This window comes from Tachysurus vachellii, chromosome 1 (genome assembly GCF_030014155.1).
Source record: "Tachysurus vachellii isolate PV-2020 chromosome 1, HZAU_Pvac_v1, whole genome shotgun sequence".
NCBI classification, from domain to species: domain Eukaryota; kingdom Metazoa; phylum Chordata; class Actinopteri; order Siluriformes; family Bagridae; genus Tachysurus; species Tachysurus vachellii.
The window spans coordinates 29,713,635-29,726,141 of NC_083460.1; the positions used below are offsets into that span (position 1 = coordinate 29,713,635).

At 36.6% G+C, this 12,507-nt stretch overlaps 1 protein-coding gene across 2 annotated transcripts in view; it reads left to right on the forward strand.

Annotated features, from left to right (window-relative positions):
* Window positions 1-12,507, forward strand: part of fbn2b (fibrillin 2b) — a 70,738-nt gene that overhangs the window by 6,208 nt on the left and 52,023 nt on the right. For both annotated transcript variants that reach the window (XM_060882129.1, XM_060882137.1), the window contains exons 3-6: window positions 4,215-4,297; window positions 5,376-5,480; window positions 9,078-9,173; window positions 9,283-9,378. In XM_060882129.1, coding sequence (XP_060738112.1) covers window positions 4,215-4,297; window positions 5,376-5,480; window positions 9,078-9,173; window positions 9,283-9,378 — 380 coding nt within the window. The remainder of the gene's footprint in view (window positions 1-4,214; window positions 4,298-5,375; window positions 5,481-9,077; window positions 9,174-9,282; window positions 9,379-12,507) is intronic.

Here is a 12,507-nt window from a genome sequence, read left to right on the forward strand (position 1 = left end):
GCCATAACCCATTTGGTTTTCATAATCTAGCACCAGACAGCAGTACCAGTCTTACTCTTGGAACTCATGGGCGTAGTTTAATGCAGCTAAATTCAATTTGACCATCACTTTTAACAATAGACAAATAACAAAGCAGCTTTACAACAGAGCATCTGTAAAAATGGCTATAACTTTTACATAGTTGTCTGTAATGTCAGTAGTTGACAGACTTTAAACATATTTATAGTAAAGTGGTGTAATATCTTACATGGTACAGTATAACGTATCATATAAACTAGTGGTCAGAATTTGCTCATTTGGCTTTAATTTAAAATATATACAATTGATGCTGGATACAACTGAGATGAGGATTAAGGGTCTTTTAGCTGTTAAGCAGTGCTGGGATTTGAACAAACAACTTTATGTTGAAACTATTAGCTACTGAGAATCCATGGCAAAACTGAAATTCTTCACTGAATTAACTTAAAATATTAGACTAAAAGAAGCACTGAATCAATATAAGCCAGTTGAGCTAATTGTTGTGGCTTGGTGGTTAAGGCTTTGACTTATAGAGGGTTGTTGTTTCCTGCATAAATTGTAAGATGCTTTTTAAAGGTATCAACCAAATGAAAAAATGTTTTTTGGCAGTCCTATAGGCAGTAAAATTTATGGTCAATTCAATGATTAGATTTCATGTAATTAGGTGTTCAGTTTTTCTTAGGGATCACAAAAATTAGATAATTTTAGTATTTATGATTACACTAGCACAACAGTACAATGGTGTGCTAAAGAGACTACTCACTGAAAAATGTAAGGTGTGAGATATGAGAACGTCCAGACTCCACGTTTGCTCATTTAGGGCAAAATCTTGTCTAGACAACTGGGTCATCACAGGTCATCAAGGCCAGGATTTTGGAAAAGTTTGGGCAGGACCTGCAAAGACCATGGACAGATTTACAGAGTCTGCTAGCAACAGTATGAGGTTAAGCTTAGAGCAGATGCCAATAACTCACCCTTTGACCTGTTCAGGTCAGCTCCTGAGTCAACATTGTCCTGTATTTGCCATTATGTCTGCTAAGAATGTTTCTCCATGTGCCTGGCTAGTTCTTTATAGGTTAGAAAACTAAGCTGGATGCCATGGAAGAATTTCCTGCTTTGGAGGTCCCTAGGTGACATGTTCTTTTTTATGACCTTTTGCCCTGCTCCAAGATCATTTTGCAAGGAACACACTTGGTTCCTGCTTCATTTGTCTTGAAATATTTGGCCAGTAATAGGTCAGTGGCCTGCAGGGGTCTGGCTTTTGAAAATGTCAAAATCCTGAAGCTGCTTTTACAAGGAATTTGCCAAAAATGTACCTCTTGCCTTTGATTTCAGTGAGACCACATTGACAGACAGCAGGCTCCTTTCTTAGCATGGCAATGGTTACAAGTTATTTTCACGCTACTGCAGCCATTTTAAGACAATTTTACATTAATTGGTCTTATGTGGATATCTTCTTAACTTCTTAGATTTTCAGTTACTCAAATGCACTTTAGTATTAATACGGTAAGAAATTCTAATACATTTTGTAGTTTTATCAGACAAACAAGGATTCACATTCATAGTTCAGAAAAGTATGGGACTGAACAAGATTTTTCAGGTCACTATTATCTAATTTATTAGTCGTAACATTACGGGCTTTTCAGCAATTTAGGTATGACCATATTATTAAGCTGAACAAATAGTGTCAATTGTCAAATCAACAGCAATGGAAATTGTTGCTGTACTATATACTATATTTGATCTAGCATTCATATTCAAATTTGTATGAATTCCATATTGTTCATTCATTAAAAAAGTAAATAAATAAAAAATTCTTTGGACACAAACATGACTTCAGGAAACCTGCACTGAAAAAATATTTTTGTAAAAGCAGCCTAAGGACACCAATGACTTTCTTATAGCTGAGGATTTTACATATATTTTCATCAGCATTCTAATTTTACAGACAATAAACAGGATATTATTGGCAGCTATAAACATGTAAAAGAATACATTATGTAACACCATGGAAGGGTTCTTTAAATGGTTAATTGTTCTAGCTTTCTAAATGGATTTTAATTCGCACTACTTCACTTGTTTCCTTCCAAAAGCATAATACATTGAACCCTATCATGATCTCATATCTGAGGTTTAATGCATCCACTGCTTCAGTGTAATGGGAGAAACAACATCCCCAGGACTTGTAAAGTCTCAGACTCCGAGTCCTGTCAGCTACATTCATAGCATTTGGAGGCTGATGAGAGATGTCTAGGGGGATGCATTCTGGCAGGTTCCTTTTATTCTACGTATGTAAGAACTCATTTGTCATGTTGTAAGTGTGAGCGGGTTAGGCTGAGAAATGCAGCTCCTTGGATTTTTTTTACCCCGATAGCTGGTGCTCCATCATTGTCTGGCCTGATATCCACTGCTTTGTTTTCCGCCACCCCTCCCATGTACTTTACTTAAAGTTGTTTTCTTTCCCTCCTGCCGATTCTTAGACCTTTCCCACCATTTCTTTTTCCTGTCTTTAGGCTCTTTTTTTATCTCCTTCACCCTTTCACCTCCATTCAAATGCAATTCTCTCGTGCACATGTTTTATTGCAGTGTCTTTGCTGCTCAGCTCTCTTTCTGCTTTCTCTTCTTCCTCACCTTTCTCCTCTTTCTCCTCACCTTTCTCTCTCTTATGTATCTTCTTCTTTTCATGTTTTTTTTGCTTGTGATTCATTATTATTGGAATTCATTAAACTATCTACAAACCCGCTTTCATGAGACATCTTCGTTTCTGCAGAAGAAGAGTGTGTGTGTGTATAACTTGTTTGCTGTTTGGGGACAAATAGATAAAAAAGTAGCTTTGGCAAACAAAGCTTTGATTTCCCAGTGGACCTCAGAATTATTATTATTTCTTTTAATCTTACATCAAGAATATAAGCAAGAAGAAAGTGTGCAAACTCACAGATATTTTTTACATGTGAAACAAATTTTGCCTGAGGTGTCATGTCGCAGAAGGGGTCTATTACAGCCTGGAAACTGCATTATATCACTTCAGATAGTTCTTGGTTCTTGGTACTAAACAGAATCCTTTCTACATGAATGATACAATCATTGTTCTCTCAGAAACACTGGATAATTTTGGGAGTGTTAAACACAGCTATGACATTAATCTCATGTGTTCAGACTTCTTCATATTGAACTCTTTAAGTAGGCTGAAAGGCTGGAACTCAGCCAAAAACAGCTCAGAGTTACTGAGAAATCTGTGCATTCTCTGTGACCCTCTTGAAGAGTGTCTTTTTTTTTCGTAAATATATACCACATTTACATTAAAAGCCACATCAGCCTTAAACCTTTATATTAACTCTTAACTGTGTATTTTTTGGAGATTTTCAAGTATGATTACAGAGTTGAATGTTGACAGCCTGGTTCCCGTTTGGGCAAGTCACTCTGTATAATACAGATCTGATATAAATATGTAAACAACCCTAAGCTGCCTGGCTTAAAAATCTAAAAAAGTGTTTTAATTTGGCATGCACATTAATATGTGTTCTGATGTGGTTAATTTTGTGTTGTTGGAACCAAGTGCAGCAGCGCCACCAGAGGCCTTAAGCGAAATTTGCAGAACAGTATGAAGAAGTGAGAAGTGAAGTATGGGCTGGTTTTGTTTTCGCCCAGACTGTAGATTCATATAGTGACAGCTTTGCTCATGTAGTTGTTATTATTATTATTATTATTATTATTATTATTATTACATGCACATAAACATATGGAACTATCTATATGATGTGAGCATTATATAATCCTATGGCAGAAGCTGTAGTTTTCTAGAAAAATGGATAAATGGATACTTCTGACACCTCTTTCCATGCACATTGCCGTAGTGTAGTTTATCTGTTACCGTTATAGTGTATAGATGTATTGTCTGTGTTTTGTCTAGGTTAGTTTTGTACATATGTAATATTTTATATTTTCTTGTTATAGTATTGGTGTTTCTTGTTCCTTAGTTTCAGTTTATTGAATTTGTTTGACTTTATTGGTAAGTTTGCTAGTGGCCTTGTGATCCATTGATCTGATTGGTGGCTTTCATTCTATGGTTATTAGATGTTATAGTACTTCACTGTCTTAAACTTAATAATTGGGATTAAGTGGGTTAATCTTTATCATTTTACACATAAGCACTTTTGGTATGTTTTGTTCATTGGATGTTTTTTGTTCTGTTTTAGGCCCAATGTGTGTGGTTCTCGATTCCAACCTTACTGCTGCCCGGGATGGAAAACGCTGCCTGGGGGAAACCAGTGTATAGTTCGTGAGTAGTTCTGCTGTGTCTCATGACTGAGAGCTAAAGCGGTCCAGGAAGTTTTTGTTTTGAGAAGTGATGGTGATATGTTAAGGGGTCCAAAAAAGGGAAATGGAAAAGGAGAACGCCTACCAGGATGATTTAGGCACAAATATACATTGAGCTGGACCCATGGCTACACACTATAAATTACATTTAAAGTTAGCTTTATATCTTCTTATTCATTAATTTACATAAAATATCAGTATTTCTTACAATAAAATGAACAGGTGAAGTGTATAGTGAGAGATTGAAACAAATCTGGATAATAATTATTAATAGTAATTAATAGTAATAATTGATAGATTTTAAACTATAGGTGTTAATTTATCAATATTTATTTACTTGTACTCTGACAAATGCTTGATACCAACATCCAAGACCACAGTCTTTAAAATGACCATGAGTTGTATATACAAAGGAATGAAGCCATGAATTAATCATTCAGAGAAACTATGAGAACTAAGATATGCCACACTTCCTTTTTTCTTACTCATCCTACCATTTATTATTAAAATCCATGCACTGTACTCTTAGGTAGATCACTCTTTTACTCTCTATTGTGGATAAAATGACATTTTAAACATAGAACAAACAGTTTATTAGTAACAGCACATGGAGCTATCAATGCACACAGGGTAACATAAATTTAAATTTCCAATATTGATTAATACTAAGTAGGCTACTCATTTTGGTGTTAGTATCAGTATTGGTATTGATGAGAACTAAAAAATACTAAGTCTAAAAAATGTATGTAAAATATGAAGTAATCCCTGAATCCAACAGAGGATGAGTTTTCTTAGCTAAGCCATTGTTCCTCTGAAGGTTCCTTCCTGTTTAACTATATGATAGTGAGTGTTTCTTCATCACTGTCACCGATTGACATCACTGTCACTGATGGTCCTTCATTAGGACATGTTTGCTGATTTGACAGAAGCCTAGAAATGTATTATTATTGTTTTCTATAAGTACAAAACTGCTTCATAAACCATGTTATTTGCCTATTATTACTCCCTTCTTCGTTCACCACCTTCACTTCTTCCCTCAGCAATTTGTAGGAACTCGTGTGGCGATGGCTTCTGCTCGAGGCCGAACATGTGTACCTGCTCCAGTGGTCACCTTGCTCCCAGCTGTGGAGCTGCAGCCGCTGCAGGTAAGAAAACGGCTTAACAAAAATGTTATTAGAAAGCACAGAAAGTTACAGAAACATCTGTGTGCTTTGGACCCTTGTGAGTAAATTCTAAAACTATACAGATTCAAAATACTCTGCACCTTGGTAAACCAGGGCTGCACAGAATGAATTTGAACACTGATTCACTGTCTCTGGACTGGTTGAGGAAACCAGAGTACCCTGAGGAAACCCCCAAGGCACAGGGAGAGCATGCAAACACCACACACATGTTGGAGGTTAGAAATCAAACTCACGATCCTTCATGCCTTCCAAGTTTGACTATTTTTCATTGCTTTCTGTGTAGTTGATGGATAATAATGCTTTCACTTCAAAAATGTAAACGATGGCCATTTTAAGTTTTGACACTTCATTTAGGCAGCTTTTCCCCTAACCAAACTGCATTTTCTTCATAAATTGTTGCTCTATTTTTACTTTATTTATTAAAAGGCAAGCTTTTTGATGCTTCTGGATAACATTTCTTATTAACAAGCTGCTGATTCCTTACGAATCATAGATAACCACTTCTTGTAACTTTAGCCGGTATTCTTACATTACTGTACAGTAACAGTGTCCAGGACAAATAAACTTAACTTAAGGCTATGGTCTCACAGGTTGTAAAACAGTTGTACAGTCAATTGACTCCTCATAGTGAAATCGGCCATGTAATTTCTCTGGAATCTTGGAGTGCTGAGACATTATAAAACTGCACGCGAATTAGTTTTTTGGTTTGTTTTTTTTTTTTAAAAAAACTTCACACACACGCACACTCATCTTCTTTGGCAAATCTACTGAGATTTGATAGGTCAGTAATGTCATCCTTCGTAAAGTCTGAAAGGCTGAGGCATCGAGAGAGTGGCTAATGTTTATGACTCAACGATGAATCTGTAATTACTCCATAAATAAAAAAAAAAAGTAACAGCCATTGGCTACTGTTAGTTGTGTTCAAGGAGACACAGTTGGACTCCAGAGAAAAAATGCAATCTTGTTCTCCTTCGTCTTTGCTATAATTATGATCCGCAATTAAAATTCCTATTCTAATTCTGATTGCCCCAGCCGTGCATTTTCAGGCTTGTAATCAGTTGTTAAACTGGCCAGTGAGGTGTGTGTGAGACACTGTAAGCTTTTCGGACAAGCCTGTAAATTATACAGAGGGGGACTTTTCAAGTTCCATGGGGAGGAAAGACAAAGCAGGAGTCTGGGCTTAAACCAAATTTTCACCCCTGAAAATGGCCAAAAACCACATGGGTGGATTTGTAGGTTTTGAAAAGCGAGATGGTAATTTTAGTGGTTTGCCATTAATGCTCTTAATTATTTATTTTTCAAAAGCTTAAAATGGAAACAAAATGATTACTGTTTACAAAAAATAATCTACTAATAAAATATAATTATAACTAATAATAATTCAATAATTATATTTTTATTCTGAATTTTTTATAACATCCTGTGGGCATGTCTAGCTTCTGAGATCATCTTTATCTCTGTTTATTTACCTGGGCAAATGAAACACACACACACTCATGTACTCTAGCCAAAGTTCCGAAACAGATCAATAAGGTGTGAGAGGAGACAGATGACTGATCTCCCTCCAGTTCCAATCTCTCCATGTGAATTTTGAGGGGTTTTTTTTTCTTTTTTTCCATTTCTTTTCACTTAGATGTCTGCATTCGTGTCTGAATTCATGGCATGTAAATAGAAAAAAAGCTTTCTGGTTTACATGACTGATCTTGTACTATAGCATGTCTGCTTGGTCAGAACAAACACACAGACACACACACATGCACACACACACGCACGCAAAGAAACAATACTTAGAAAATGGGGATGGTTTCTCCTCATAGAAATTCCGTATGTCTCTCAGAACGATGTTTTGTATAAACACACAGTTTGGACAAGAATTCAAAATTGTTCTTCAAACAACTGCTTGGAGGCAGGGCACTTTAAAGTATTCCTCTGGGAACTTATGGGTTTCCCCACCCTTAAAGATGAGTCTATTTCACAATTATTGGCACCCATAAAGAGAATGGGTAAATGAGTTTATAAAATAAACTTATACACAGTGAGTCAGATTTTCCACTCAAACTTTCAGAGATGCTTCAAATCATTTTTGTTACAAAAACAATTCTTGTTAGAAGAATGCCTAAGAGTATTCTCATTTGGCAAAGTAATATTTTGAATGAATGCATACAAGCATTTTACGTCCTATCTAATAAAAAGCATGATGTATGATGTTCATGTAAGTAGAGAGCAAGAATAATTTTAGGATCTGCTCTACCATGTAGTCTTAAAGCATTGCTCTCAGTCTGTAGTAATTATATGCATGTACAGTGTACTGTATATGTGGATCAAACAGAAAATGTTATTGTATTATTTATGTCAAAAACAACAATTTATTTATGTGGTAATCTTGGCTCAGCAGGAGTCTGGCTCAGCAGGAGTCTGGTCCTGTGGCCTGAAAATGGCCACTAAGTGGACAAACTTGCCTTTAAAGGACTTTACAATATCCATGTTGAGCTCAGGAGACTAGACTGCTAATTAAAGCTCTGCGTCTGCTGTAGAGTTCCCCTGCAGTTATACAGGCTTACTTCAACAGGATCTTCTGTGTGGGCCATTTAATGGAACAATGGTTGTGTTTACATACAAAGATTTCCACCAATCCAAATCAATTCATTGTGTCTGCAGATTCCAGATGAACTGTTTATACATAATTCAGGCTGGATGTTATAGCCAGTGTCTGTTTATTAGCACGTTGTGTGTAATCCATTCCAAAATTACACATATGCATGGATCAAGGTTTAGTGTTAACATTACTATTACAACATGTCATTTTTTTCAGCCTTTTAAAGTATCCACTTTTGTCTTATATCAGCAAAACATAATTCAGGTGTGATTATTAAATAAACTGGGAAAATACAAGGATTTCATATTGGCTCAGTATTCAGAAACAAGGATTCTCTGGTTCTTATAACATAAAATAGCATGAAATGCACTACTTATGTAGTACTTTTATGCCTTTGCTCATCTTATAATCATGCCTAAATTATAGATAATCTTTTTGAATAATTGTGTAAATAAAAATAAAACAAATTAAATAAATATATATTTTATTAAAATGGCAAATTATATTTTTCCCGTTTTTACTGAGCACATGCACTGCATCTTCCCTGAATATTTGTTGAATAGCTTTTATCAAACATCTGCCAAACTTTACCGTGTTGATTCTAGTACTGCGGCTTAAATTATTACTTTGGTTGAGCCTCAGAGATGTTGTAAAAATGTGTAGAAATCCACAATATTAACTGTCTTTTCTTACACAATGAGTGCAACGTGACTGAAATGCACATGCACAGAGCGTATACACAGACACGGCTTTCATTGGATTGGATTAAACTCAGTCAGTTTATTCTGTTCAGTTATGAAACTTTGTCCATTTGAGCTATCAGTTGGATTATTAGCAAATTATTTGCATGCAAACATAGATAGTTGCATAAATAAAATAAAGAAAAATTTGTATGAAATGTAGAAAAATTGGTTTAACATCTCTGTAATTTCTGCACATTAATCTCTTATTCTTCTTTGCAGTCCAGTCCTGTAGTGTCCGGTGTATGAATGGAGGAGCCTGTAATGAAGATTCCTGTGTATGTCTGAAGGGTTATACGGGGACTCACTGTGGGCAGCGTGAGTAAACCTCACACACAGAAGTTCATTATTCATGGGCTCATGTACATCATTACAGGTTCATGTACACTGAATATTAACTATGAACTAATTGGCTTATCATTTACAGCGGTTTGTGAGAACGGGTGTCAGAATGGCGGGCGTTGCATTGGACCAAACAGATGTGCGTGTGTTTATGGATTTACTGGTCCACAGTGTGAAAGAGGTAAGCCAATGTTAAACCTGATATTAAAGAGGACCCATTTTGCTTTTTTCTCAGATTTTTTCAAATTGTAGCCAGTTAACCTGTGGTTGTAGGTCACTCCTTCCCCAAAAACACACAATAGCTCTTAAGAAAGAAAGCTTTAATCTACTTGGACTTGTCAATATAATATCCTTTCTTTTTTTACACCATGTTTTCCCGGTTGATTTGTAGTGTGTAGTGTGAGAAAAGCAAAACCCAAGCTATCAGTCCAAGTCCAGAGGCTTGTTAGTAAGGCCAACATCTATTTTTTTCCATGATATTTCTCCAAATTGATTGACTAACTGTTAATGGTAATAAATTGTATGTCAGCTCTGATAAATGGTTTCAAAAATGAAAAAGTGGTAAAGATGATAAGATTTAGCAGAGTAGCTTAGACTAAGGTTCAGTTGTTGAATGATGGATTGATTAAGTAATATGGCTGAAAATAAAGAATAGCTCACAATGTGGAGGAAAACACTGCTTCATTGAAGAATTTCCTGGTTTCCGCCATGAGACAGTGAATAAAAACTCAAAAATTGAGATTTTAAAAAAGATATAAATTTTTTTTAATGTTGTCTTGTAGTTTGTGATCTAAGCTTATTAGTAGTGCTGTACAAGGGAAACATAAATTGCTCAGCTTGTCACTTAGTTACATGCATTTAAAGTTAGCATATGAGTTTCAGATTGTAATCTGGGACGACTTAACAAGTTTTGAGTAAAAAAGAACAACAACCTTGTTTTCACAATCACAATCTTGTTTCTCAATGGAAGTCGATTCAACAGCATATAGTCTGCAGCATTTGTAGTTGTCCGGACTTTGCATAAAACAGAAAGTAAACATTTCTTCTTATTTGCTGTGAACAGTAACTGTAGACACCATACCTCATGATCTCATTTGAAGCTCAGTGAGTCTACGGAAGAAAAATAGAAGAGCTGTGATGATCGAAACTGATCCATTCATCCACTCGTAGTGAACCAGGCTAAATGAATGCTTAATATGCTGTATTGAATAATAAGTTACTCCCCAGTTACTAAACAAACAATGACTAATGTATGAAATAAGTGGACTAAGTGAGTCATGGCTGTTTGTGCTGTCTCTGAAACCTCTTCAGTGATGCATTACTCATAGAGTGTTCATTAAGACAGATTTTTACCAACCAGTTTGAAGCCTTTTGAATCATGCAGCCGTACCTTGAATAACAGCACAATTTATAGTGCGATCGCGGTTTGTCTACAGAACAACTGACCTTTCTCACTTTTTTAATGTTTTTTTAATGGAAAAGACAACAAAATGTGAACCATCATCTGTTACTTCTTGCTATTTACTATGTTCCCTTACTTGATGGACAGCCTGCAGTTAAGAACCACCTGCTGCTCTGAAAAACCAGGAATATTCCAGAACATTAATTTCTGGCACTTCTCAGAAGCAAGTCTAAACCAGTCTTAAGGCCCAGGGAATTCTGGGGGAGGGTTTTACCTTTACATGGGTAGCTAAGACATACTGCATGACCCATTCTTTTACACCTCACTCTTCTTCTTCTTGCACTCTGTCGTAATTGCTGTCTCTGTCCTGCCACTTCCCTCAGTGGCCTCTGTTTTCTTGGAAAACACGTTGGGGAGACAGGCGGAGCATCTGGAAATAAATAAGGCAGAGTCTAGAATGAGAGCAGAGCTCATTTCTTTTTAGAGTCAGTTGCAGGGAGAGACAGAGAGAGAGAGAGAGAGAGAGAGAGAGAGAGAGGAGAAGCAAAAAATGAAGTTGCCAGCTGTGTACACAAAGCAAAGCCTGCACAAGCCAGAACAAACAGTCTGGGATTGGTGGTCACTGGACTCCCCTAACACCTAGACCAATGCTCTCTCTATTTCTCAGTACCACAAGTTCTCAGCCTCTCTCTCCTTGGTTTAAGGCACCCTGCAGGTACCCACTAGCCTCGTGACTGAATCTTGAACCTCACACTGCTTTTGCCTCATGTCTGGAGGGCACTGTTATTGCTCATCTGTCAGCACTGACATGAACTGTTTATCCAATTTGTCAGTATATTTAAGTCTCAAGCTCATAAAACTCCTTGCTTCTTTAATGAGGATATGATGATTTTCATTAGACTATGCCATGTGTTAATGTGACTAAAAGTACATACTACATTTGAGTTTGACATTCTGCTTATAAATTAAATCGTTGTCTCATGGCTGAGGTTTCCATTTTGCTTTATTGGATTTTTATGCTTGACACTTTCACATGAATGGCTGACTGTTCTTGATGTTGGCCACTTCCCAAAAGGTGAAACCCTTCCATGAGAAAGGCTTGACCATGTGGTCACTGTCCTGATCTGGCAACTAGGCTGTAGTCCACCACTATACCACATGGGTAAAGCATGTCACTGTTGAGGTAATGGAATGCTAGGGAAGGGTTCTATTCAGTCCTATATGGTTTAGTAAGTAAGAGTAAAACACATTATTTAAGCCATTCACACAAGTAAGTACTATTTGTTTGTAAATTATTACGCTTTATTAATGTACATGTAAGTTACAGTAAGGTTATTGTGACGTCATGGATGAGAAAAAGTCTAAAAGAAGCACAGTCAGTGACATTTCAGTATTTCTGATGCACATTAAAGCTCATACATCTAGCTTAATAGCTGGAATTTACTGGGAAAGACTGGCCATCTGCAAAGAATTCCTGAGAGATCAGCTGGGTGTGCAATAAATTTGGCTTTATGAGAAGAGTGCAATGGGTTAAGGTTTCAGGACAGTGTCTTGAGCTCTGGGTTTATTAATTTTCCTCATGGATGTGTGTTTACTCTGCATTAACACTGACAGTGACCCTTGTTGATGAATACTGCCTGTTCATTCAGCAATTGGATACTTATTTGCTTGAGGAAAACATGATCATTCACTGCTGGAGATGGTTATTTGGAACAGAGGGGAATTTCAAAGACCCCCCCGCAGGTCTCTTAATTGTCAGCTTGTGGCTTTCCAAGTCTGAAGATGTCCATAATGACCAGCTAACCACTGGAATGCAGAAGTGTGAGCTGAAGTTGAAACAGAAGCTTCTGGAGAAAACGCTGCTGTTGGTCATTAAACTTTGGAGCTCTACAAGTGAAGGAGATGCAG